General features: G+C 33.6%; 1 protein-coding gene across 1 annotated transcript in view; it reads left to right on the forward strand.

Annotated features, from left to right (window-relative positions):
- The window catches only part of PIGK (phosphatidylinositol glycan anchor biosynthesis class K), a 111432-nt gene that overhangs the window by 55764 nt on the left and 29553 nt on the right, over positions 1-26115 (forward strand). The window contains exon 10 of the mRNA XM_008690703.2: positions 17493-17577. Within this exon, the coding sequence (XP_008688925.1) occupies positions 17493-17577 (85 nt within the window). The remainder of the gene's footprint in view (positions 1-17492; positions 17578-26115) is intronic.

Below are 26115 nucleotides of genomic sequence, written 5' to 3' on the forward strand. Positions count from 1 at the left end.
ATTTTATATCTGGAGGTTTCTTATTTGGAGTACTACAAAGAATTGGAAAATTGTGTTTAACCAGAAGATGGCAGTAGAATTACATGTTTGTACATATGGAACAGGCCCCCCCCCCCTTTTTTTTAATGCTCAAGATTGAGGTAGTTTGTATCTTCAAGTAAATTATGATATTTGTTTCTTCATACCAGTGACAGGAGAAAAAGACTCTTGATATTGAATTTTCACATTAAAGGATGATAAAAATTTTCTCTATATGTAAGTTGTTTTGCTTTAATAAACTATAATAATACAGAATTTTAAAAAATAGGTAAATACAACATCTTTTTGAATTGCTACTCTTCTGGCATAGTTTTAGCATATTATTAAATACTTTATCAGGAAATTGAAGGGTCATAAAAAATGTTAAGGTGTGTTTGAAGATCATTTATGATTAATTAGTAATAGGGCTAGAGCAGTTTTCATTTATAATATATCAGCGAAGAAAACTGGATTCAATATTTTAAAAATTGATTTATATATAACACTTTAAGGTTGTAGCTATTAGGCAAAGCAGGAGGCAGAAGACATTTATATTAATAATACAAATCTGTAATCCCCATTTCAGAAATTGCCATTTTTATTGAAATCATGGTATGCCTTGTTACCTGGTCTTCAAGTATTCTACAGGTGAGGTATTGCCAATTGTACCTTCTAGTGCTAGAAGGAACCTTTAAGGCAATCTGATTTAGTGGAAAAAGTATGGAGGTGAATGGACTTGAATTCAAATTCTGGTTTAGTTCTCTACTTTTGTCTTCAGACACATTATTTAATCTCTCTGGAACTCAGGTATTTTATCTCTAAAGGGTGATCTACTCTCTCCCTCCAGAGTTATTGTAAGGATTGGTGATAATGTATATAAAAATGAGCATACTTTGTCAATGCCTTTTTTAAGAGCAGAGCATGTAAAACTCACGGCAACCATACTGATGTCTCTCCTCCAATGCAAAAGATAGAGTAGGAATGTTACCATCTTTATTTGGTGTACTATATAATATAGCACTTTTTGTAGCTTGGTTTACATTTTTATCAGCCATGCTACATATTGCTCATTGATGGGAATTATTGTTAGCTTGGCCTTCCCGTATTTTTGTAATTGATTTTTTTAAAAATTTTATTTATTTATTTGACACAGAGAGAGAGAGAGAGAGAGCATAAGCAAGGGGAGCAGCAGGCAGAGGGAGAGGGAGAAGCAGGTTCCCTACTGAGCAAGGAGCCTGATGCTGGGCTCAATCCCAGGACCCTGGAATCATGACCTGAGCCCAAGGCAGACGCTTAACCGACTGAGCCACCCAGGCACCCCTGTAATTGATTTTTTAAAAAAAATCCTATTTCAGGACTTTATGCTTATTTCATTGTGTTCTTATCTTACCAATAATTATCTTATAAATATTAGCTCATTGTTGTAGCCTGTCAGTCTTTTAGAAACTCATTCTGATATGATAATATTAGTGTTAAACTATACAGATTTTACTGTGGGGGGAAAATAAATCTGGTAAGGAACCAGAGCCATGAGTTCTTTGCCAGTAATATCTTTCATGACTGATACCAATTTTGGGGTGTGGCTGTTAAATTTATTAGAATATTATGATTTTCTCAAGGGTAATTAATTGATAGAGATTTCTTAATAAGTTTTTAAAATAAAGCCAAACTGTACCTAAAAGCTGCAAGAAAAGTCATTTATGTTTTTACTAAATTGATAATAATAAATATTATTTAAAGTATATTTTTCTTTTTAATTTTTTTTTAGAGGGGGTGGATACAGGGAAAGGGGCATAGAGAGTCTTAAGCAGGCTCCATGCCCAGTGTGGAGCCTGATGTGGGGGTCGATCTCACAACCCTGAGATCATGATCTGACCTGAGCTGAAATCAAGAATCGGACACTTGACCAACTGAGCCACCCAGGCGCCCCTAAAGTGTATATATATACTTTATATACATATATACATATATATGTGTATATATATGTATTTTCTATATATGTAATAGATAAATTCCTACAAGGTAGGTAATTAAAAATGCTTATTTCAAATTTAATTTTCTCATAAAAATAAAGAAAAAACAGGAAGTGGAAAACATTTGATTTTGGCTGTGTCTTGGTAGTATAAATAGTAATTAAATATTTATGTGAGAAAGGAAACATATTATGTTTCTTCATGGAACAAACATTAATAATTTTCATTTGAGCTACAGACAACATTAATCTATCTCAACATTGACTAGTTCTGGTATTGCTTATTCTTTGTTTGAGATTCAGGTATATCAACTTCTGTCATTTTCAATATTCCAGACTTTGTGTCCTTTCTTTAATTCTATGAAATTGTCACATATTATTCTGAAAGTACTTATGCTAAGGAAAGCACGCATATTGTTATGAAATTTTATCGGTAAGATTGATCAACCTCATTTTAACTTCGAAATTAAGTCTTTCTTTGTTCTTCATCTCATGGAATCAGCTTCTAATGTTAATTGATGTTTTCTAGTATGATTTCTCAAAAGTGAAGAACAAATGAAAATTAATGGAATAGAGTTCAAAGGGTATGATTTCACAATATGTGAATTTGTCACATGATACTAAGTGTGGATGCTGGCCGAGAATTACTTTGCTTCACACTGAGTAGTAGTGGACCTAGTTTGATGGTTATGAACAACATTGCCAGTCAGAGATTCAGATACTTGGTAAGCAGTTTAAACTGGGTTGTATTAAAATTAGTATATCTAATTTTTTAAATGTTTATTCTTAAACCAAATATATGCATATTACGCATATGTATGTTGAGAGGTGGAGTAAGAACATGGTATTTTACATTTCTGTTAGGTGATTTAAGGACTGCATGCTGTAGGACAATTTTTTGCACTTTTCCTATAAGGTACTGAGACAGGTAATAATAAGCTCTATGGTGAGATATAAATTATGAGTATTAACAATCTGTGGCCTAGAAATACTTCTGTCAGTTTCTGTTGCTTGCAGTACAAGGAGTTGTAACTGTTCTAATTGCTTTGCATAAACATGATGTAGACATTTAAATCTTGTATCAAATGATAGGGAGAGCTCTAACTTTTGCTTTAAAAAATAACTGATGGTCATAGTGATTTCTTTTTAGTATGCTAAAATACTATAATATGTCTTCTAAGTCATAGAAAATGATTAAAATATATCTTGTATCACTTCAGTGTTACGGGTAGTTTTTTTTTTCTTTCTAATTTGTTGAAAATTAGGCATAATAAAACCTTGAATATCTAGAAATTAGGTAACTTCTAGTAATAAAGAGTACATGAAAGTTGCCAGAGTTGGCTTTGAATATGAGAAATCCCATTTTTACCTTAGATGTAAAAACGCAGCTTGACTTTAATGGCCTTTGGCATTCATAGTTTGAAATTTCATCAGAAGGAAACATTTCTCAATAAAAGAATACCCTGTAATATTCAGAATTAGATACATTTCACTTTCCCCAGCATATGAAATGAATATAAATGAGTTAGAGAGGTGGTTTGAAGTTAATAATAAAGAACGATCAATTGACTTCAGTTTCAGAATTGTTGCTGACTGCATTTTTCTGAGAAAACTCTGATGTTATAAAATACTGAGATGCTCGGTAAATTACAAAAAGAAAAGCACACTTTTAAATACATAGCTGAGCTACAAAGAAAGTAGTTGCATGGAAACAACACAGTTTGATGGATGGCGTTTCTGGCTTTTTCCAGGTTGAACTAGAACTGGTGGCATCCCTTTATTCAGTGGAAGTGCTGCACAGGTTCAGTTTTGTATATAATGTTTCTAGGTAGTTGCAGTTGGTGTTCCAAACATGCCACTTCCCTAGGCATTTGGCAACAAGCTCAGATTCTTTGTCTCCCTTTTCTAGGCCTACTTAGACTTACTATAAAAAGTATCAGTGAGTTGGGTCCCTCTCCTAAAGCCAACCCAAAATGTGTCCAGGTACACCTTAATCCATACATGCCTTTAAAAGAACCATGCTTTCTCTTGCTGTAGGCCCTTTTATATCTGAGGCAAAGTGTGTATAAGAGCCCATTGCTGAATACTGGCTCCCAGTAGGCAGCTCCACTTTCCTTAGTGATAGGAAAATCTGTTGGAGGAATACATATAAGGAGCTAAAATCCAAGGGGTTAGTAAATGTGGAAGGCGAGGCTCCCCTAAATGGTAATTCCTGATATAGAAGAGTTTTGAGTTAGAATGTCTTTCTGTGAGAGTCAAAAAGCAGTGGGTCCATTTGTGGGTAGTTAGGCTCAAGAAAATAACTCTACTTAAAATTGATTACCCAGCTAAACTATGGTTAAAGAATGAACAAAGAATAAGAACATTTTCAAACATACAAAAGCTGAGAGTATTTTTAATCAATGCACCTTACTTAAACAACATCTAAAGCAGGTGTACTTCTTGAAGAAGGCAAAGGAGCTGGGAAAGTCTGAGTGGAAGGAAGAATGCTGAGCTTATTAATTAGTAAAAATGGTAGGAAATTTAACAAAAGTTGAGTATGTTTTATCATGATGATAATGATAATTGGGGAAGTAAGATAAATTGAAGCGCTAATGTATTTAATAACAATAATGCATAAGAAGGAGAGAGTTAATATTGTTAATTTAAAAACAATAATACATAAGAAGTGATGAGTTTTAAAGTATTCTGAGGTTTTTTTGAGGGGGAGAAGAGTAGTAAGTTTTAATAGCTTTAGACAGTAAGGTATGTATGCATTTTACTTTGAGAGTGACCACCAAATCGATAGAAAGAGAGGAAATAAGATAGAGTACAGGAGAAAAAATGGAATTAAAAAAATCAAATAGGCTGCAAAGAAGTGAAGGTGAAACAAGCAAAGACCGGAAAAATAGAAATTATGAAGTAAGAAGACAAATAATCATAATTATGTTGCTTATAACAATACATTTAAGTTAATTTTAATTAAAAGAGATCTTCATATTAGATTAAAAAAATCTAACTACAGACAGAAAACCTAATGACCTTAAATAGCTGAAAATAAAAGGATTATCAGGCAACTGCTAATCAAAAAAACTTATATGGCTATATAAATATCGGACAAATAGATAAGGAAAAGGCATTAGCAAACATAAAGAGGGTAACTGATGGTTAAACGTCTAACTCATTAGGAAGAACATGTTAACTTTAATTACCTAATAACATAACTATAATATGTTTTTTAAATTTACATACTTAGGAGTTTGATAAATTCGCCGTTGTAGAAGAAGATTTCAACATCACATTATCAGAAACCTTTTTTCAGAAATCGATAAAAGATTTCCCCAAATGTTTTTAAATTAAAATATGAGCAACGTGATCAGTAAGCTTGGTCTGGTAGATTCAACAAATAGTGAGTAAACATTCTTCTCAAGCCCAAATGTAAAATTTTTAAAAATTGACCCATAGTTGGCCAAAAAAACAAGCATGTCTTAAAAACTGTGTAAAGTGTTAGAATCTTATGGAATCTTTTCTCCTGATCACCATATCATTGTTACAATCAATAGCAAAAAAAGAATTGTCTAAAATATATATCTGTGGAAATTCTAATGTAAATACACTTTGAGTAATTCTTAGAATAAATAAAATATCAATGGAAAATTTAAAAACACTTAGAAATGAATAATAATGAAAATATTAACCATCAAAAGTAGTAGGATACAGTTTCTGATTCTGGATAGGATGAAAAAATTTGCAACAGGCTTATGTGATCCCACCAAGAACAACTAGAAAAAAACAGACAAAAATTATATTTTTAAAGACATGAGGGAAGTACAGAAACAATGAGGACTGAGAAGCTGAAAATCTGTAGCCACTTTTCACTGGGTTAATTTACTGATTCTGGGAGTAGGCCAAAAGTTGAGAATCTGAGTTTGGTCCAGGAAGTGGGTTACCGCTTGTGGATAGAGAAACCAGCGGAATTTTTGTTGATTGTGTGAGGCTAGAGTAACACAGTTGTCACTCAATCACAAAACCAATTTCCCTTTCAAGATATTTGCCTCAATCACATGACCAGTTTCCCTTTCAAAATATTTGCCAAATTCTGAAACTCAAGGAAAGCTAACTGCTAAGCAGGAAATCTCTAAAATGAGAGCTGAATTTACTAGTCTTGTAATTCTGATGAGATGAAGGTCTTCAGGGTGAGAGTTCCCTAAGAATATCTCAGCTGAGGGTTGACAGTTATGGGGACAGTGAATTGACACACAATTTATAGTTACTTTTCCTGTTGGGTATAGTTTTTGATTCTGGGTGCAGCAAGAATAGAAATTGGCAAACTACAGCCCATTTGCCAGCCAAATCTGGCCTGCTGCCTATTTTGTAAATAAAGTTTCATCGGAAAATAGCCATATTCGTTCCTTCATTTGTTTACACATTGTCTATAGCTGCTTTCATGCTATAAATGGCAAAGTCGGGTAGTTGTGACAGAGATTGTATGGCCGAAAAGCATAAAATACTCTCTGGCCCTTTACAGAAAAAAGTTGTTCACCTCTACACTAGAGGAATCTGGGTTTGATCTCTGATAAGGGTCACTAATGGGGACCGAGTGACCAGTAAAACTTTTGGCAGTTTAGTGGGCCTAGAGTGCCTAATTCTGAAGCTACACAGGACAACAGGACAAAAATCTAAACCAGAAACCTTTGAAAAGCATAGTGGAATTTTCTGTGTCTATCTGTATTGAGGAGACGAGGACCTGCCAGGCTTCAGTTTAAACCTTGAAAGTCCTTACCACAAGAATAGGGGCAAATTAAAGGTGGAATGGGTCTTATTAAAATTGTAAGGCAGTTTTAATTCAGTTCAGTCTCTGGTTGAATGGAAGTCATCAGACCCCCACTCTCCAGGTGCCTAGTGGAGGAAAGTGTGGATCTTTACAGACGGGAAATAGCATTGTCAGTAGGTTTTTTATTTATCAATATGATCAATCAAAAATTACTGGGTACATACAAGACAGTACACTATGACCATATACCAAGAGTAAAACAAAAACAAACATAATATAGAAGTGGACCAAGAAGTGATCCAGAACTTGGAGTTAGTAGATAAGAACCTTGTAAGTTCATATTAAACCATATTTTTAATATGTTCAAGAAAAAAGGGAAAAAATTCTTGAAAACAGGTGAAAAGATAGGGAAACACCAGAGAATATGAATATATCTAAAATAATGAAATGAACATTCTAGAATTGAAAAATGTAGTATCTGAACTAAAGAACTCCATGAATGGCTTAATATCAAATTGGATGCATCAGAAAACAGGATTAGTGTGCTTGAAGACAGTTCAATAGAAAATATCCAAACTGAAGCAGAGAAAGAAACAAACAGAAAAGAGAGTAAGAAACAATAGATTCAGTAAAACAGTGTAACATGTATAAATAGTGTCATAAACTAGAGGGCAGATTGAAAATAGACAAGAGTCAATAGTTAAGGAAATAATGAGCAAAACTAATGAAATACATCAAAACACATTCAGCTACCTCTGCTAACCCTAAGCTAGATGAACCACAACTTGGCACATCATAGAATGCTGAAAAATCATAAAGAAAAATCTTTAAAGTCCACCAGAGAAAAAAAGACATGTTACCTTTAATACTGACATAAACAGTGGAAACCAAAAACAGTAGAATAACATGCTTAAAGTGCTGAGAGGAAGAAAACTTCTAATCTATAATTCCATACACAACAAAAATATCTTCCAAAAATGAAGGTGAAATAAGATGTTTTCAGACAGATAAAACAGGATTTGTTGCCAGTGCACCTGAACTAAAATAAAAATAGATGGAGTTCTTCAGCCAGAAATAAAATGATCTTAAAGGGAAACACAGAAATTCAGTAAGGAGTGAAGAGAAACAGAAAAGGTGAATGTATCATTTAATATAATCACATGTTGATGAGACCAAAAAAAAAAAAAAAAAGATCTCATTGAGTTAAAAAATATTTGTAGAGTTAAAATATATAACATCAGTAATGCAAAAGACAGATGGATAAATGGAAGTGTAAAATCTATTCTTACGGGAGAAATGGTAAATGTAATCAGTTTGATAGACTAATGTACAAGGTAACCGCTATAATAAGGGTAAATATATGTATCATTACCATGTTAAAAGAGGAAAAAAGGATTAATAAGATATTTGGTTAATTCAAAAGAAGAAAGGAAGGAAAAAGAACATCAAACAGATGGGAAATAGAAAATAGTTATAAATCCAGCAATATCAGTTATGAAATTAAATATAATTAGACCAAATACCCCATTTGAAAGGATAAGTGGTCATACTAAATTAAAAACAAAACCACAAAATGTGAAATTTTCAATATAAGGGCACAAAAGTCACTTGGAATGTGCCTAAAGTAGTATTTAGAGGGGATTTAGGAAAAAAGTAAGTAAAAGAAATAAGTTAACCATTCAAGTAAAAAAAAAAAAATTGCTTTTTTTTTTCCAATTGTAAAACATATATACCCTCTCCCAACAAACTGCCAACAAACATTAGGCTTAAATGGTTTTTACCTCTGACATCTCCCAAACGCACGTTGAGCTGACATTTATAAATGTCCACATTTAGTGGAACTATTTAATTTTAAAACCAAAACTAGATAAGAAGAGTATGAAAAAAGTATAGAGCCAGCCTCACTTATGATCACAGATGTATAAATCTTAAATAAAATTCAAATCCAGTAAATTATTTAAAAAATTATAAATAAAAATACTTCCTGACCAAATAGAAGTTCTTAAAATTGCAGGGATGGTTTAGGATTCGAAAATATATTAATGTATTTCATCATATCATTACACTAAATAAGAATTATTTTGATACAGAGAAATCATGTGACTGAAATTCATCAATCAACAATGATGAAAAAAAGGCAACATGGCTTAGAAATAAAAGGGAGCTGTCTTGACTTAATAAAGGCTATGTATCTAAAGCCAGCAACAAATATTATACTTAGGATTGAATCTTACTTATTTATTATTTTTTTAAAAGATTTTATTTATTTTATTTTGAGAGAGAGAGTGAGTGAGGGAGAAGCAGACTCCTGGCTGAGTAGGGAGTCCGACACGGGGCTCGGTCCCAGGACTCTGGGACCATGACCTGAGCAGAAGGCAGATGCTTAACCAACTGAGCCACCCAGGAGCCCCAAGATTGAATATTTAGAAACATCTCAGTAAAATTCAGACAAGATAAGGATGCGTGCTATAATTTCATCAATTCATCATTTGTACGAGAAGTCCCAACTAATGCAAAGAGCACAAGGGGACAAGGGAAAAGATAGGAGGTATAAGAATCAGGAAGAGACAAATTTTCCCTGTTTTTTTACAGACCATATAATAGAAAATCCAGAGACTCTACCATCTCATAATTATTAAACTTAGTAAGAGTAGAGAAATAGGAATAGGGAAAGATGTCATGCTACCCAAAGCATAGCAAATTTTAAAAGATTGATAAGGTTTACTGCAACAAAATTAAAATATATATAGTAAAAAAAAAAGTAAACAAAGTTAAGAGAAAGTGTGAGTGCAATTATTTGCAACATACATGTCAAAGAATTCTGTCCAAATTATATAAATAAATCTGCATAATGATTTAAAAAGAAAAGACAAGCCAATAGAAAAATGACCAAAGGAAATATGTTTGGAAAAGAGGAAACACTGTTGTTTGGTGACCATTTAGATATATTTTTTAAAAGATTTTATTTATTTATTCATGAGAGACAGACAGAGGGAGGCAGAGGAAGAGGTAGAGGGAGAAGCAGGCTCCCCGAAGATCAGGGAGCCCAATGTGGGGCTTGATCCCAGGACCTGGGATCATGACCCGAGCCAAAGGCAGATGCTTAACGGACTGAGCCACCCAGGTGCCCCTAGATATGTTTTAAAAAAGTAAGTATAAATTTAAAAAATGAGATACTATTGTAGAAAATTCAGAGGTAGTGATGGAGGGAAATAGGAACTTACACATTTCTGGTGGCAGTGTAAATTGATACAGTCCCTCTGGATAGCAATCTGGTTGTTTCTAGCAAAATTTAAAATGTGTATAAGTTATGCCCTAGCAAATCCATCTTCTAAATAATTACTCTAGAATAGGGGTTGGCAAACTTTTCCTGTAAAGGACCGGGTAGTAAAGATCTTAACCTTTGTAGGTCATACAGTCTTGGTTGTAAATACTCTTCTGTTATAGTGCAAAAGCAGTCACAGATAATATAATAACAGGTGAGTGTCTGTGTTCAAGTAAAAATTTACTTATAGATACCAAAGTCTGAATTTTATGTGTTTAATTTGTTATGAAATAATATTTTTTTAAATTTATTTTTTCAACCACTAAAATATGTACAAACCATTCTTAGCTCATAGGACATACAGTAACAGGCAACATGCCAGATCTGGCCTGTGTGCTGCAGTTTGCCCCTAGAACATCTGTTGCACATGTAGACAAAGTAGCCTGGAAGGATATTTATTGCAACATTATTTCTAATATATAATTGAAAGCAGATGTCTATTAATATTGGAATATCTAAGTAAAATGGAGCATTTTCATATTATACCATGTATCTATTAACAGGAACAAACTAGATTGATAATCACATCGACGTGCTTGGATTTCAAAACAATATTAAATGAAAGCAGCAAGTGGCTCAGTTATATGTAGAATATAATTTATTAATGAAACTATAGATATTCTATATACTTTTCATGTATCACAGATGTATGTAATAGCAAAATAAAATGGCCAGAATAATACACATAAAACTGTAGTTATATGTACTTAATAGAGTGCCTACTGCAGGGTAAAGTGCTCAATAATTTTGACAGGTTCCCTCTGACCACCCCCACACTGCTATTTTATAATTGCTTTTGACTCTAAAAGGCAATTTCTTATGTATACAAGTTAGCTGGTTTTGTGAACTTTTGGAAAGCCTGCCTACAACTTCTACCAGACAAGAGGTTACTTCTGAAGTCCCTCAGTGAGGACTAGAGCTTGGTTTTCAGGGATTTTGTTAAAAGTGCTTGACTGAGTTGCTCAGGAGGTATTCTTTTTTTAACTGGTGTGTACATTTTTTATACCATACTGCAAGCTGACAGAAAATAAGATGCATTTCAACAGTTGGGCCATAAGTTAATGTAACTTAGTTCTCTTGGGAATTAACTCTCTGTTTTCTACCTCTAATTATGTCTCTTTTCCCTGGTTCATCTTCTTCCTTGTGCTTCCTCTAAGTAAGTAATAGTCAAAGTTATGTTTTAATATCTTCTTTTACAAGTTTTTAGTTTGATAATTACAAGAATGATGATGCTGCAAGTTTAGGAGGGGATCTCATTTCAAAGAAAATGTTGCATTAGATTGTCATCTCGTGATATAACCAATATTCACAAAAAAAATCTTCAGTGACTCTTGAGAACTTTCTGGAGTTGTAATAGTATTTTATGTTTGTCTTGATTAACCAATGTATTTGAGTTTCTTTTCTCCCTTCTTTAAACTTCAGGAATGTCATAGGGCCCAGGTTTGTCAAGTGTATCTTGTACAGCAATATATGTTGTCAATTGTATGAATGCTTGGGCATTTTTAAAAATACAGTTTAGGAGTGGAAATTTTTCCATCTTTTTTTGAAAAACAAGATTATATTAAGAAATTAATTTGGTTTCTTTATATACTTTTAGTTTCAAGTAATGACTTTGAGTTATCATGTTCAAGAGGCTACACGAACTTTGGCTAGCTTCCTGTTTTTGATATGTTTTGAGAATTTCTTCTTAGTGATTTTGGATTTTGGATCACCGTAGGTGATGTGTCTTGAATTATTATTATTTTTTTAAGATTTTATTTATTTATGTGACAGAGAGACAGCCAGCAAGAGAGGGAACACAGCAGGGGAGAGGGAGAGGAAGAAGCAGGCTCCCAGCCGAGGAGCCCGATGTGGGACTCGATCCCGGAACTCCGGGATCACGCCTTGAGCCGAAGGCAGACGCTTAACAACTGCACTACCCAGGCGCCCCTTGAATTATTTTTTGATCTTCTTAATTTTTAGTTTGTACTTGGCATAGCACACTGTCTCTGCTTTCTTCTTCTTTTTTGTTGGACATATTTCCTGTGTTTGAAAAGGTACCTTGGTGTTCTGCTCACAGTAAGCTTTGTCATTTTATACACAAATAACCTAATCTCAATATGGCATTAAAGAATAAAAATCTTACCTGCTTCTGAATCAGAGATGGTCTCATATATGGACAGAGTAAGTAGTTTCACAGTGTCATTTTAGGTGTGCTTGGATAGCACAGAAAGATTTTTGAGGGCATCAGTGACAGAATAAAAGAACACAAGAGATGAAGGTTTGTAAAGACCAACTTTATAGGTGTCAGAATTTTGCCAGCAGTATTTTATTTAGTTATACAGAGGATTTGGATAATAGTTCAATTTGACATGGTAGCATCATTATATTGGATCTAAAACCCTTTTATAGTATAAACAAATTCCACTTACTGTGGTTTTCTACAAAAGCACAGTTTAGAAAAAAGTGGTTGAGTAAAAAAAGGAATACACAGCTTTTTCTGCATAGAAATCACTCCCTTGTTAAGTTATTTAGTAGATTTTAGTGAAGGATCTTGGAAAAAGGTAATAGAAAAATTACATCCTTTTAGGTGGGGCTCAAAATATTAAACAAAAGGAATACTAGGATGGTTTTAAGAAAGAGAACCTTACCATATTGCAAGAGAAAATTCCCAATTTTCTTAGGATGGCAGCCATATATACATTGAAATTAACATTTGTAGTTTTCTCCCTTTCTGAATTATACTGTAAGCATGAACTACTTGATCAGAGGCTTGGCCTCTGGATTTGGGAGATGGGGCTTAGAAAGTGTGGCTGACCTTAGGTGACAATTTGGGGAAATCGCTCATTCTGAGAGAATGGGAGATACCTTACAAGGGATGAGGGAAGGGTTCCATTGAAGGCTTGGTGGTAAAAGGAAAGAAAGAAGCAGTTGAAGATAAGGGTCCAAAGGAAATAAGATAATTTTTTTAAAAAGACACCACCACCACCACCACCACAAAAAATACCATTTTTTAAAGAATCTACAGTTCACTGTAGCCACAGAGGAGGGTGCTCTTGAACTGAGAAACCTAGTAAGCCAACTTAATCTCTCTTCTCATCACAAGGTAACTTGCTCTTGCTGATTCTGGAGAAAACCAATACAAATAATCTTCAACAGAGAAAGAAGCCAAGATCTGCATAAAATTGCTATAAGAAAACAAAATTTAAATAACACCTTCTACACACACACACACACACACACACACACACACACACACACAGAGGGGTTAGGGAGAGAGAGAGAACAAAAGGAAAAATAAAAACAGAAAAGAAAAGCCACAAAGCAAGAAATTTGAAACACAGCACTCGAACATGAATAACCTATATTAAACAAGCAGTTGCATTGTGAAAGGACACTATGAATCAGAGTTCCAAAACTCACAATTGAAACGGACAAACAACAGGAAGATGTATGAAACAGGAGCTGATTGAACTCTGGAAGGAAATCGACAGAAAAAGACAAAAATCATTTCAGAAATGAAAACTAAATTACAAGGTACCCAAGGGAAGATAGATATTACCAAAAGTTCAGTAAGAGACATAAAGAAGAGAAATGAAAAAGAGTCAAGAAAATGAAACTGAAATAAGAGAGCTGAAAGGATCAGAGAGAGAGTGATAGAGAAAATCCAATATATTTAGTTCAAGATCTCAAACTAGAAAAACAAATGGAAAATGAACAGACACAACATTTAAAATAATAAAAAAAACTTCTCTGAAATAAAAAAGAGATCTTCGTCTCTATATTGAAAGGGGTCCTGTGTGCCTGGGAGAACTGATCTAGAACAACTGACTTAGCTATATCCTATGTCCAAGTATTAGAAGTTAAAAAGATAAAAGGATCACCCATGCCTCCAAGCCAAAACATGAAAATACATTTAAAATTTAAAATATATTAAGAATGAAAATAATTAAAATTGAAAGAAAATCACCTTTGATATCACACTTCTAGCAACATATAATAAAGTGAGAAAATGATGGACATTTTTAAGAAATTCAAAATGAGAAATAATTGTAATTTATTGTGAAAACTGAATAAGTAAAAAAATTTCTAAGTCCATAGTGATAAGTGATACAAAGATTACTTGTGAATTATACTTAGAGTGACTTTTTAAAAATGTCCTACAGTTATTAAGAAAATTTTCAAACCTACCCTTGATGCATGGTAAAGTGTTTAGATGTGAACTGTCATGATATCTGCAACTTACTTTCAGATGTTTCAGAAAAAAATAAAACAGCAAGAAGAAAATACAGAAATGTGTCTGGAATTTTTCATACTAACTATTTGGCATTTTTAAGAAGTCACTCAAGGAGTACCTGGGTGGCTCAGTCAGTTAAGTGTTCAACTCTTGGGGCGCCTGGGTGGCACAGCGGTTAAGCGTCTGCCTTCGGCTCAGGGCGTGATCCCGGCGTTATGGGATCGAGCCCCACATCAGGCTCCTCTGCTATGAGCCTGCTTCTTCCTCTCCCACTCCCCCTACTTGTGTTCCCTCTCTTGCTGGCTGTCTTTCTCTCTGTCAAATAAATAAATAAAATCTTAAAAAAAAAAAAAAAGTGTTCAACTCTTGGTTTCAGCTCAGGTCTTGATCTCAGGGCCACTAGATCGAGCCCCATATCCGGCTCCTCACTGGGCATGGAGCCTACTTAAAAAAAAAAAAAAAAAAAGTCAAAGCAAATTGCTAGATTTCCAATATTTTTGTATCTTTTACAGTTATTGAGAAACATTTTGTGAATTAAATGTATTCCGTCTTACACATTGTTACTTTACATTTTTGGAATAAACAAGAAGGGAGTGTCTTTTTCATATTTCTTTATACTCTTAGAATTACTGCAGTGATTTAATCTTTTTCATTTGTTTCAGCAGATATTTATTGAACTGGCTGGTGCCTTAACAGGACTCAAGGCAGTGGCACTGAACTGTATTGAGTAGTCATTGTATTCTTCCCCTCCACAGGCACACAGTAAAAAAGAAACAAACAAACACAAATGCATGCCAATTTCACTTAGAAATCTCTGATGATTAAGGAAAAATTTTTTGTTGAATGATTTTTTTTGATGATTGAATTGTTAGAGCTATTTATATATCCTTGATACAAATCCTTTTTCAGATATATGATTTGCAAAAATTTTCTCTCATTCTGTAGGTTGTTTTTTCAATTTCTTGATAGTGTCTTTTGAAGCACAGACGTTTTAAACTTTTTTTTTAAAAGATTTATTTATTTTATGGAAAGAGAGAGAGAGTGGGTACAAGCAGGGGTAGGGGCAGAGGGAGAAAGAGAATCTTCAGTCAGACACCCAACTGAGTGAGCCACCCAGGGGTCCCAGAAGTTTTAAATTTTGATGATATTCATTGTATCTATTTTTCTTTTGTTGCTTAATATGTGTTTTATATACCTAAACATATAGACTTCTTAAATGTACATGTGAAATTGTACATTTTAAAATAATGGTTTTTTGGTAATGGACATTGATTTTGTTTTATTTTTAATTGTGGTAAAATGCAATGTATTAGTCTGCTAGGACTGCCATAATGGAGTACTACAGACTGGGTGGCTTAAATAACAGAAATTTATTTTCTCACAGTTCTAGAGGCTAGAAGGCCAAGATCAAGGGGTTGGCAGGATTGGTTTTGTCTAAGGCCTTTCTCCTTGACTTATTATAGATGGCCACATCTTCCCTTGGTGTCTTCATTTGGTCGTTACTCAATCTGCCTCTGTGCCCTGATCTTCTCTTCTTATAAGGACATTATCACATTGGATTAAGGCCTATGCCAATGACCTCACTTAACCTTAATTACAGCTTTAAAAGACCCTATTCTGACTCATATTCTGAGGCACTTGTTCAACATATGAATTGTGGGGGGGACACAGTTCAGCCCATAATGTATATGTAACATGAAGTTTACCATTCTAATCATTTTTAATATCCATTTCAATTATCATGAACCATCATCACTATCTCCAGAGCTTTTTTCATCTTTAATACAGAAACTACCTTTTATTTTATTTTATTTTATTTTTTATTTTATTTTATTTTATTAACATATAATGTATTACTTGTTTCAGGGGTACAGGTCTGTGATTCATCAGTCTTACACAATTCACAGCACTCACCATAGCACATACCCTCTCCAGTGTCCATCACCCAGCTCCCCCATCCCTCTCACCCTCCTTCACTCCAGCAACCCTCAGTTTGTTTCTTGAGCTTAAGAGTCTCTTATGGCAGAAACTATCCTTTAAACAATAACTTCCTGTTCTCTCCACCTTTGCTCCTGACAATCACCGTTCTGCTTTCTGTCCTTACAAAACAGTGTTTCAAGACAATTTTTTATCATGAGTGAGTCTTCAAAATCCCCCAAATTAATTATTTTTATACTAAATCTGCAAGGTATACACAAGCTTTTACCTAGTTAAGAGGTTCTTTAAGTTCTTAAATCATAGGCAATATTTTGTCCTTGTTTATCTGCCTTTTTGTCTGGAGAGATTCCGCATTTTTCATCATCACATTCCTTAACTGCAGCCCTAGAGACTTAGAACAGTCTTGTTTGGTTATTTTTGAAGACAAATCAAGGTTTCAATTTTTAAAATTTAATTTTTAAGTTGATAAGTTGCTGTGCAATTTACAGAAAAAATGGATAAAGGAGGCTTAAATATGTTTAGGTCTTCCTGTTTTGAAATCTAATGCTTATTTCCTATTTCATAAAAGGGTCAATAATTTTTTAAAAACATTTTATCTAATTCTCTTCATTTGGGGAGATTTTATTGTTACTGTGTACTTTACTATTTTGTACTATATTAAGTCTGTATTATGTTAACTCTATCTCACTGTAAATGTGGATGTTAAAATATTTTTCATATATAATAATATTGTAGTTACTGTTTTCATTTTATTCATATATTCATTCAGCAAACATTTATTGAGTATTAATATACAAGATAGAGTAAGACATGATTTTTGTCTTCAGGGAGGTGAAAAATATATCTAGACAGGTTTAAATAATTATATTTGAAAGAAGAGTAAGTAAAGAAGGAATTGGTGGTTGGTCCCAATAGGAAACAGAATGGGGAGTATCAGAGAGGCATAGAGCTGCAAGGATGTGGCTGAAACAACAGACTGGTACATAGAGAAGGAGTTGCATAGTTTTAAGTCTCAAGAGTAAAAGACAGGATCTGAGAATATTAGATGATGTTAACTAATCTTATTACATAGTCATTAAATGCATTCTTAATGTACTTAACGTCATTTAAAAATTATCACTAGGTGGTTTTTCATAGATTTTAATAAATACTGATTATTTCAGAAACATTATAGATTTTTAATAGTTTTCATATTTGGCATATTTAAATATTTGCTGTATTTAAAAATAGTATTTACCTGAGCCACGGTTTTTTAATGCCTTTTTTCCAGAGATAAGAAAGACTGGATGGATGAGGAACTAATGGAACCACTGAAATATGCTGAACAACTTCCTGTAGCTCAGATAATACACCAGGTTTGCTTCCCCCATTTTATTCTTTTGAAAGAAACAAGATTTTTAATCTTTGAAAAGTAATTGCCTTTGTTAGGTTTTTCAGAATCAATGTGGTGTAGCTGAAAGGCATTCCAGGCCATCTATCCCTATTTAGACTCCACCTATTACAGTTGGAAGTCTCATTCAAAGCACAGTATTAAAAGGCTACTTGCTGTGCATAATGGAATTCTTACTTATATAAAATACAGGGTACAATCAGAATTATCTTTTGTTCGTTACTTAACAACAAGACTTAATTTCAGAAAACTTTCATTTGAACCACTGTAGCACTTGTTAGTGACAAGGAAAAAGAGCTGAAAAATTGTCATTTGGTGTAATTTTTTTGAGTAGCTAAAATAAGAAAACAATCTTTCCTTACTTCCTTCACCCTACCCCATTATCAACTCTTGTAAAGTGTAATTCTGAATGTCATGTGGGCAGGTTTTTTTTTTTTTTTCATTTCCAATTATAATGACTCTATCATCCATTCTGCATAACTATAATCTTAGAGAAGGCGGTGTGGTAGGTATTTAAACTAAGATTTTATGGTGTGATTTTGACAGAATGTAAAGTCTGGCTCTGCCCTGGCCAGAATCTGAGAATTTTAAGTGGTCTATTGACAAGAGTCAGGGCCTTCATATCTGCCAGATTTTTCAGAATCTATAGATTATAGAAAATATTAAAAGCCCTTAAATATCAGAATATATCAGAATTTTAGGTGACTGTTAATTATTATTATTAGTCTTTCCATATGTCTTTGTCAACCAAAAGGATTTTCATTTAGCGGATTTGGTTAGAAGTTCTGGTTTGAGCTTATTAAAAGAAACAGGCTTTTACTTTAAAATGTTGGCTATATAGATCTTTTCATTGACATTGAAATTTAATATTAAATTCTATGAGAAATTACAAAAAAAATATGACCAAAAATTTACTGCTTTGGGAAGCCTATCTGGGTTTGGTAATCAGGTCCAGTTTATATGTCAGGAATTCCCCAGTGTTGTCAGAGCTTAAATGACCTAACAGCCTGCAAATGTCACATTTAAAATTCTGTCTTCATGCCTGACTCTCAGCATAAATGAATTAAACAGCAGAGCAGGCAGCAAGTCAATATGTTCTTAACAGTAAGAGTGAGCAATGAAACAGTTTGTGGTTTGTTCAGAATAGGTAAATAGAATCTGCCCAGAGCAGTTCACCTGGAATAAAATCTGAAACAGGAAACAAGAATTAACCTTTAGGATGGTTGACCAGATGAAATGTCAGTCATATTTTTATAGCATGAATGAACCAGTAAACTATGCTTTATGTAACAGCTGCATTTTGCTATTATACACTGTATAAATTCAAAGATGAAAAATTTTGACCATGGTAAAAATTTATATTATGATATTTTTGGCAATACAAGAAGCTATATTAATTTTAACAGTGAATTATAATATTATAATGAAAATTATATAGTACCTATAGTTACAAAATTTCAATTTTTAATAAGTTTGCAGGATAAGGATTTATTTTATTTTTACTGAATAAAATTAATTCTGTTCTCAAGGGGTAATCAGGAAAGGGCATTGTTAAACCAGGCTCTTATTTTTTTTTTTTTTTTTTTAAAGATTTTATTTATTTATTCGACAGAGATAGAGACAGCCAGCGAGAGAGGGAACACAAGCAGGGGAAGTGGGAGAGAAAGAAGCAGGCTCATAGCGGAAGAGCCTGATGTGGGGCTCGATCCTGTAACGCCGGGATCACGCCCTGAGCCGAAGGCAGACGCTTAACCGCTGTGCCACCCAGGCGCCCCATAAACCAGGCTCTTATTTACTCTTCTTGTTATTTCCTTTTACTGACAGTAGTACAGCTTTGGGACTGTTACTATCATCTGTCCAAGTGGTCTTTAAGAAATATAGGAGTTACGTTGCTAGAAGTTCACTTATGAGTGAATTATTTGAAAGCAGTTTTTTCCTCTAAGAAAATAGTAATACATGTGCTAATTAGGTTCAGCCAGTCCCTCAGAAGCTTTTTAATCTATAATATATCCAAATTATAGCATGATAGTCATATATATGTAACCTCCACTTGTTGCTGTTTCTACACTATAAGTAACTATTTTCCTCTACTCTTGATTCCTGCCTATTTTGGAACATGTATCATTTCTGTCTGAAATAACATTATTTATTCATATGTCTTTCATCTCTTATTTGATTGTCTTTCTGGACATTCTTGATTTCTTGATATTCCTTTCAGCATCTTACCTTGTGCCACATATGCATATATCTGAATATATGGAGATGTATTTTTAATGGTACAGTGAGAGCCAGCAGCACCTCTTTTCACTACTACCCAGACATCAGAAGCCAGAGCCTCTCACTAGTAGCACAGTTTAGAAGCTGCAGGAGAGGAGGAGCAGGGACAGGGACTATAACATAAGGAATAACTTGAGAAATGGAAGAGAGAGGAATGGATCTCAGTATTCTGTGTAGTTAATTTCTTTTTCTTTTTTAAACTATTTTATTTATTTATTAGTCAAAGAGAGAGAGCATAGGCAGGGAGAACAGCAGGCAGGGGAAGAAGCAGGCTCCCCACTGAGCAGAGAGCCCAATGAGGGACTCGATCCCAGGACCCTGGGATCATGACCTGAGCCAAAGGCAGATGCTTAACCAACTGAGCCACCCAGGCGTTCCTCTGTCTGATTAATTTCTTGTGTATGTTACTTAAATAGCATTTTACAGTCACGAGCTAAGCAAGATTCTTAGTGTTGCCATTTTATACTGCCAAATTATTTACCATTTTTAGGTGTCCTAGCAATACAATTAGGTAACACAAGAGACTCAAATTATAAACAATAGAATTAATAAAAGAATCTGGTAAGATAGCTAGATATAAGATAAATTAAACTGATAGCGTCTCTGTATTTGTGGTAATCACACAGAATGGAAATGGGAAATTTTTTCTTTCACAATAATGAAAAGAACCATAATATACTTAGGAATAAATTTAACAAGTAAACCACAGGACCTATGTAATGCGAATTATAGAAACATACCATGTTTTGTAAACAGACATACCAAATACTTGATGGGCTGCAGGGAACTTAATATCATAAAAGTATAATTTTTTCCAAATTAGCAATTCTAATTAGAACAGAAGCAAAAAAATGTTTTTAATGGTAGGAAAATATTGACCACATAGTTCATGTGGAAGAACAAACATCCAGTAGTAAGCTAAAAAGGGAGATGCATCGGGGCACCTGGGTGGCTCAGTCGTTAAACGTCTGCCTTTGGCTCAGGGCGTGATCCCAAGGTCCTGGGATCGAGCCCCACATCAGGCTCCTCCGCTGGGAGCCTGCTTCTTCCTCTCCCACTCCCACTGCCTGTGTTCCCTCACTCGCTGGCTGTCTCTCTCTCTGTCAAATAAATAAATAAAATCTTTAAAAAATAAATAAATAAAAAAATATAAATAAAAAGGGAGGTGCATCTGCCTTACCCAGATATCAGAACAGAGCCACTAGAATTAGATACATATGAGCAAAGGAATAGACATATTTGTCTATTGGGACAAAGGAATAGACAAGTGGATTAATGGAATATAATGGAAGAGTGGATTTCAAATTTTATTTATTATAATTCACAATAAGAAATATATTTTATATGCATTATGACCCTTGATATATGTGTTTATATGTTTGTGTTAAAAAGAAATAAAGGGGCACCTGAGTGGCTCAGTTGTTTGAGTGTCCAACTCTTGGTTTTGGCTCAGGTCATGATCTGAGGGTCATGAGATTGCCCCGTGTTGGGCTCTGCACTCCGCGTGGAGTCTACTTAAGATTCTTTCCCGCTCCCTCTCCTTCAGCCCCTCTCCCCATGCGCATGCTCTCTCTCTCGCAAAATAAATAAATGAAATCTTAAAAAAAAAATAGAAATAAAAGTTTCATGAAGCACTTACCCTTGTTATATGTAATATATATACTGATATTTTCTTTATCTATTTTATATTTTTTAAAATACCAAATAAATCCTACTCAATTGATTTTAAAAGCAACAGGTAGTCCTGACCTGTGGCTTGAAAAACACTAGAATAGAGAATCCAGAGAAAAAATTCATTATTTGATCATTTAATATATGAATAAGATGGTACATCATTTCAGCAGAAAAATGGTTAAGTTTCTGTTTCATACTGTATATGATGTAGATTTCCTATAAAGACAAATTAAAATAAATAAAAATTTTAGAAGAAAATTTAGGCATTTGCTGTTTATAATCTGGAAGTAAGGTAGAACTTTTTAATAAACACGAAACCCAGAAGATATGTTCAATATTGTATACAACACAAGATACCACAACATTAAAAGAGTAATGTTAAAATCAAGACAAAATGTTTACACAGAAGACAATAGTAAATTACTTAATACCTAAAATATACATAAAACTCTTATAAGTTTGTAAGAAGCAAAAAAAGTAACTCAGAAAAAAAAGACAAAAGAGATAAAAAGTAGCCCAAGCAAAACAAACCGAAATTACCCATGACTGAAAGAAAAGAGTCTCAACCTCAGTAAGGAAGTGCACATTATGAAGTTGGTGAAACTATTTTATGCCCATCAAATTGGCAAAAATTAAAGTCACACTTTGGAAAACAGTTTGGTGATTCCTTAAAGGGTTTAAACATAGAGTTACCATATGACTTGATGTTTCCAACCTGGGTATATAAAAACATGCATCCACACAAAAACTTGTACATGAATGATCATAGCAGCATCATTCATAATGGCCAGTAATTGGAAATAACCCAAATGTTTATCAACTGATAAATGGATAAAATCAAATACAGTGTACCCATACAGTGGGATATTATTCAATGATAAAAGGGAATGAAGTACTGATACATGCTACAAAATGGATGAACCTTGACAACGGTATGTTAATGAAGACAGTCCCAGAAAACCACATATTGTATGGTTCCATTTATACAAAATATCAAGAATAGGCAAAATCTATACAAAGAGAAAGATTAGTGGTTGCCTTGGACTGGAATGAGGCAGAGAAATGGGGACTGAATGGGTACAGAGTTTCTTTTCTTGGAGTGTTAAAGATGTTCTAAACTTACTGGTGATCATTGCATAGCTCTGTGAATATACTGAAACTATTGAATTGTACACTTTAAGAGGATGAATTTTATAATATCTGAATTATATCTCAAAGATATTTTTAAAAATTAAAATCACCCATTTCTGGCAGAGATGCTAGGAAAAAGGTACTTGTATACCTTGTTGCTAGATATCTGAATAATTTCTACCTTTTTAGAAAGCCATCTTGTAACATCTCTTCACATTTAATATATTCAGTACACCCTTCAATGGAATGGTTCCAGTCATGAGAATCTAGTCTGTACTACTAATACATGAATCAAAGTACTAATATACAAGAATCTCAGTACAATAATATTCATAGCAGCCTTCCTTGTGGCCACAACATATTGGAAACAATGTGAATGTCCCTCAGCATAGTTAACCGTTGTATATGTTTTTTAGAAACCACAATTCGATAGAGCAAATATATTTTTTTCTTCATTTTCTTATAATTGGATTGACTTTCTTATCAACTAACCTTTTTCCTTTCTTTCCTTTCCTCTTGACTAATGATAGGAAGTTTAATCCAGGCACTCACACCCTGGATTTTCTCCCACTTCCACTCCTTCCTGGGATGATGGAATCACAGTTTAGGTAATAGGGGGTAGTTGATACAGCTTCACAGCACTGAGAGATTCAAAGTGTACCTACTGAGACATATTGTTATATTGTGTCTTTTGGGATCGGCATCAGTCTCTTCTGGTACTCACAGAGATGGTTGGTGTGCACAGCACATCGGTTAATACTTACTGTACCACCTCTGCACGTGGTTGCCGAGCTCTAGCAATGTTGGAGGAAGAAATCAGGGTTGACAGTGGCCAAGACCAGCTCCTTATTTGTTGTCATTCCTCCTCTATCTTTTTTTATCCCTCTTGATGACTTTCTCACTTTTCTCTCTTGCCCCTTTTCCCCATATTTCCTTCTATTTGAATCCTGTAAGCTAAAGTTATATAAATTCTTCCCAAATGTTGGTGAATTTTGTTGGTATTTTCATTGGAAAGTACATTAAATGCAGTGTCTGATACCTAGTAGACACTGGACAAGTATGGTGACTGTTGATTGTTGAAGGTAAGGATCTATGACATGCTAAGAAGCTAAGAGAGTTAAGGGATCTCCAAAGGTCACTAAGAGCTTGTTGACAAACCTATTTATGATTTTCAGGTTCCTTTCAAAGCCAACAACGGTAGTATTAATTAAGCATTTTTGAGTATGTATGCAATTGTAGGATTCATTATATTAACAATTTAAGCAATCTAGTGTCCTACTATGAAAGTTAGAAAGTACAAATCATAGAAAAGTGTAAATTGCATTTACTGATAAAAGGGACATTACTATATAGGAAACTACAACTGATCTTTTTAAGAATTTATGACGTTTGTTAGGACTTAAAAATACTATCAAGAAATAGAAAAACCATACAAAGTAAGTAGTTTGGTTAACTTTGCATGGTTATATCGATAATTTCTTTTTAAAGGTGATTATCTGGGGTGCCTGGGTGGCTTAGTCGGTTAAGCGTCTGCCTTTGGCTCAGGTCATGATCTCAGGGTCCTGGGATGGAGTTCTGCATTGGGCTCCCTGCTCAGCAGGGAGTCTGTTTCTCCCTCTCCCTTTTCCTCTCCTGCCCCTGCCCGCGTGCTCTCTCTCTCTCTTTGAAATAAATAAATAAATAAAATCTTAGATAAATAAATAAGTAAATAAAGGTGATTATTTTTTTTCTCTTCATCTGCTTACTAGGAAAGCCAGTATGAAACTATGTTACTGAGACAGATATGAAAGGAAGTGGATTATTTTCCCATATAAATGATTTACATTTACATCACAGATGTTAATTTTAAAATTAAGCCACTTTTATACGCTGCATTGAAAGAAAAAAGATGCATACATAGTATGCATATATTCCATATGAAATATTAGGTACATGCAGGCAAGAAAGCTTTGAAATGTGTGTGTGTAGAACTTAATGAAAAAGAAAAAGATGAAGTGTTATATCGTTTCTGTTATTTGTTTTTGAATAAATTATGGCAATCATAAAGTAGGGTAGAGCTAATTGAGATAAACTGTATAGATAGTTATTCATATTAAAGTAATTTATATTATTAAAAAATACTCTTGAACAAAGAAATTAAAGAGTAGTTATTGAGCAAAAAAATAAATAAATAAATAAATAAATAAAAAATAAAATTAAGCCACTTTTAAAAATAGCTTAAATTTAAGATTAAGATTTGAAATATGTGACTCTATTATGGTACTTTTATGAAAAGTTGGTATTTCTACTTTGTAAAAAGAATTGCATGCAGAGGTGTCAGAGAACATTTTCTTTAAGAATTAAAAGTAGCTTCATTTCACTCTAATTTGTAAACATAAGTCTATTAGCCTCATGTAGAGTTTATTGAATGATAAAATAATGACAAGTAAAGATTTAAAAAATAGACACAAGAATCTTTTCAAAGGAGAAATTTGTTTATAGTTAGGAATGCATATTAGAGAAGTCTCAAATACAGATGTTACTTAAGCTTTCTTTGAAATAAAATATTTTAGAAATGTACTGAAAATGAAAAGGTCAGTAATGAATGAATATGTATAATTTAACTTATAACACTTTTTTTTAGTCTCATCTAGTTAGACATGTGTTTTATTTTTTTTTAAAGTTTTGTGTCAAGAATTAATTTTAGTTAGCCCTGGCAGATGTTAAAATATCTAGGCCTGGGGGTGCCTGGGTAGCTTTGTTGGTTAAGCATTCGACTCTTGATTTTGGCTCAGGTCATGAGCTCAGGGTCCTGAAATCGAGCCCTGTGTTGGGCTCCACACTGGGTCTGGAGCCTCTTGAAGTTCTCTCAGTCCCTCTGCCCTGCCCCTTGTGCTAAATGAATGAACGAACAAACAAACAAACAAAGTTATCTAGGCCTGTATACATGTTTAGATATACAAAATGACACTAATACAAAAATGTAGGTAAGTCTTATGTGCAGAATTCATAGATCATCTTGCTATCCTAGAAACCTCGGTATGTATATAGATTATACAGATGATAAAGGTCATATCACAGATCAGTGGGAAATTAAAGAACTATTTAATAAATGATGCTAGGACAATTAAGCATTTTGGGGGGAGGACTTGAGTCTTGCTTTATTACACATGGAGAAGTAAATTCTAATTGGAGATCAATACAAAAAATGGAAAATATCAAACTAATGAGAAAGCATATTGGTAAATATTTGTAGGTAAGGACTTTCTAAGCATGGAAAAACTACGAAGGATAATTGACATATTTGACTTTGTAAAATGTAAAAGTTATGTACATCAAAGTGAAAAGGCAAATATCAAGGTGGAAAAATACTTTCCTCAGAGAATTAACATCTTTAAATATCACTTTTACAAAGTGATAATGAAAAAACCTAACACTCCAG

This window comes from Ursus maritimus, unplaced genomic scaffold (assembly GCF_017311325.1).
Source record: "Ursus maritimus isolate PB19 unplaced genomic scaffold, ASM1731132v1 scaffold_12, whole genome shotgun sequence".
Classification (NCBI taxonomy): Eukaryota; Metazoa; Chordata; class Mammalia; order Carnivora; family Ursidae; genus Ursus; species Ursus maritimus.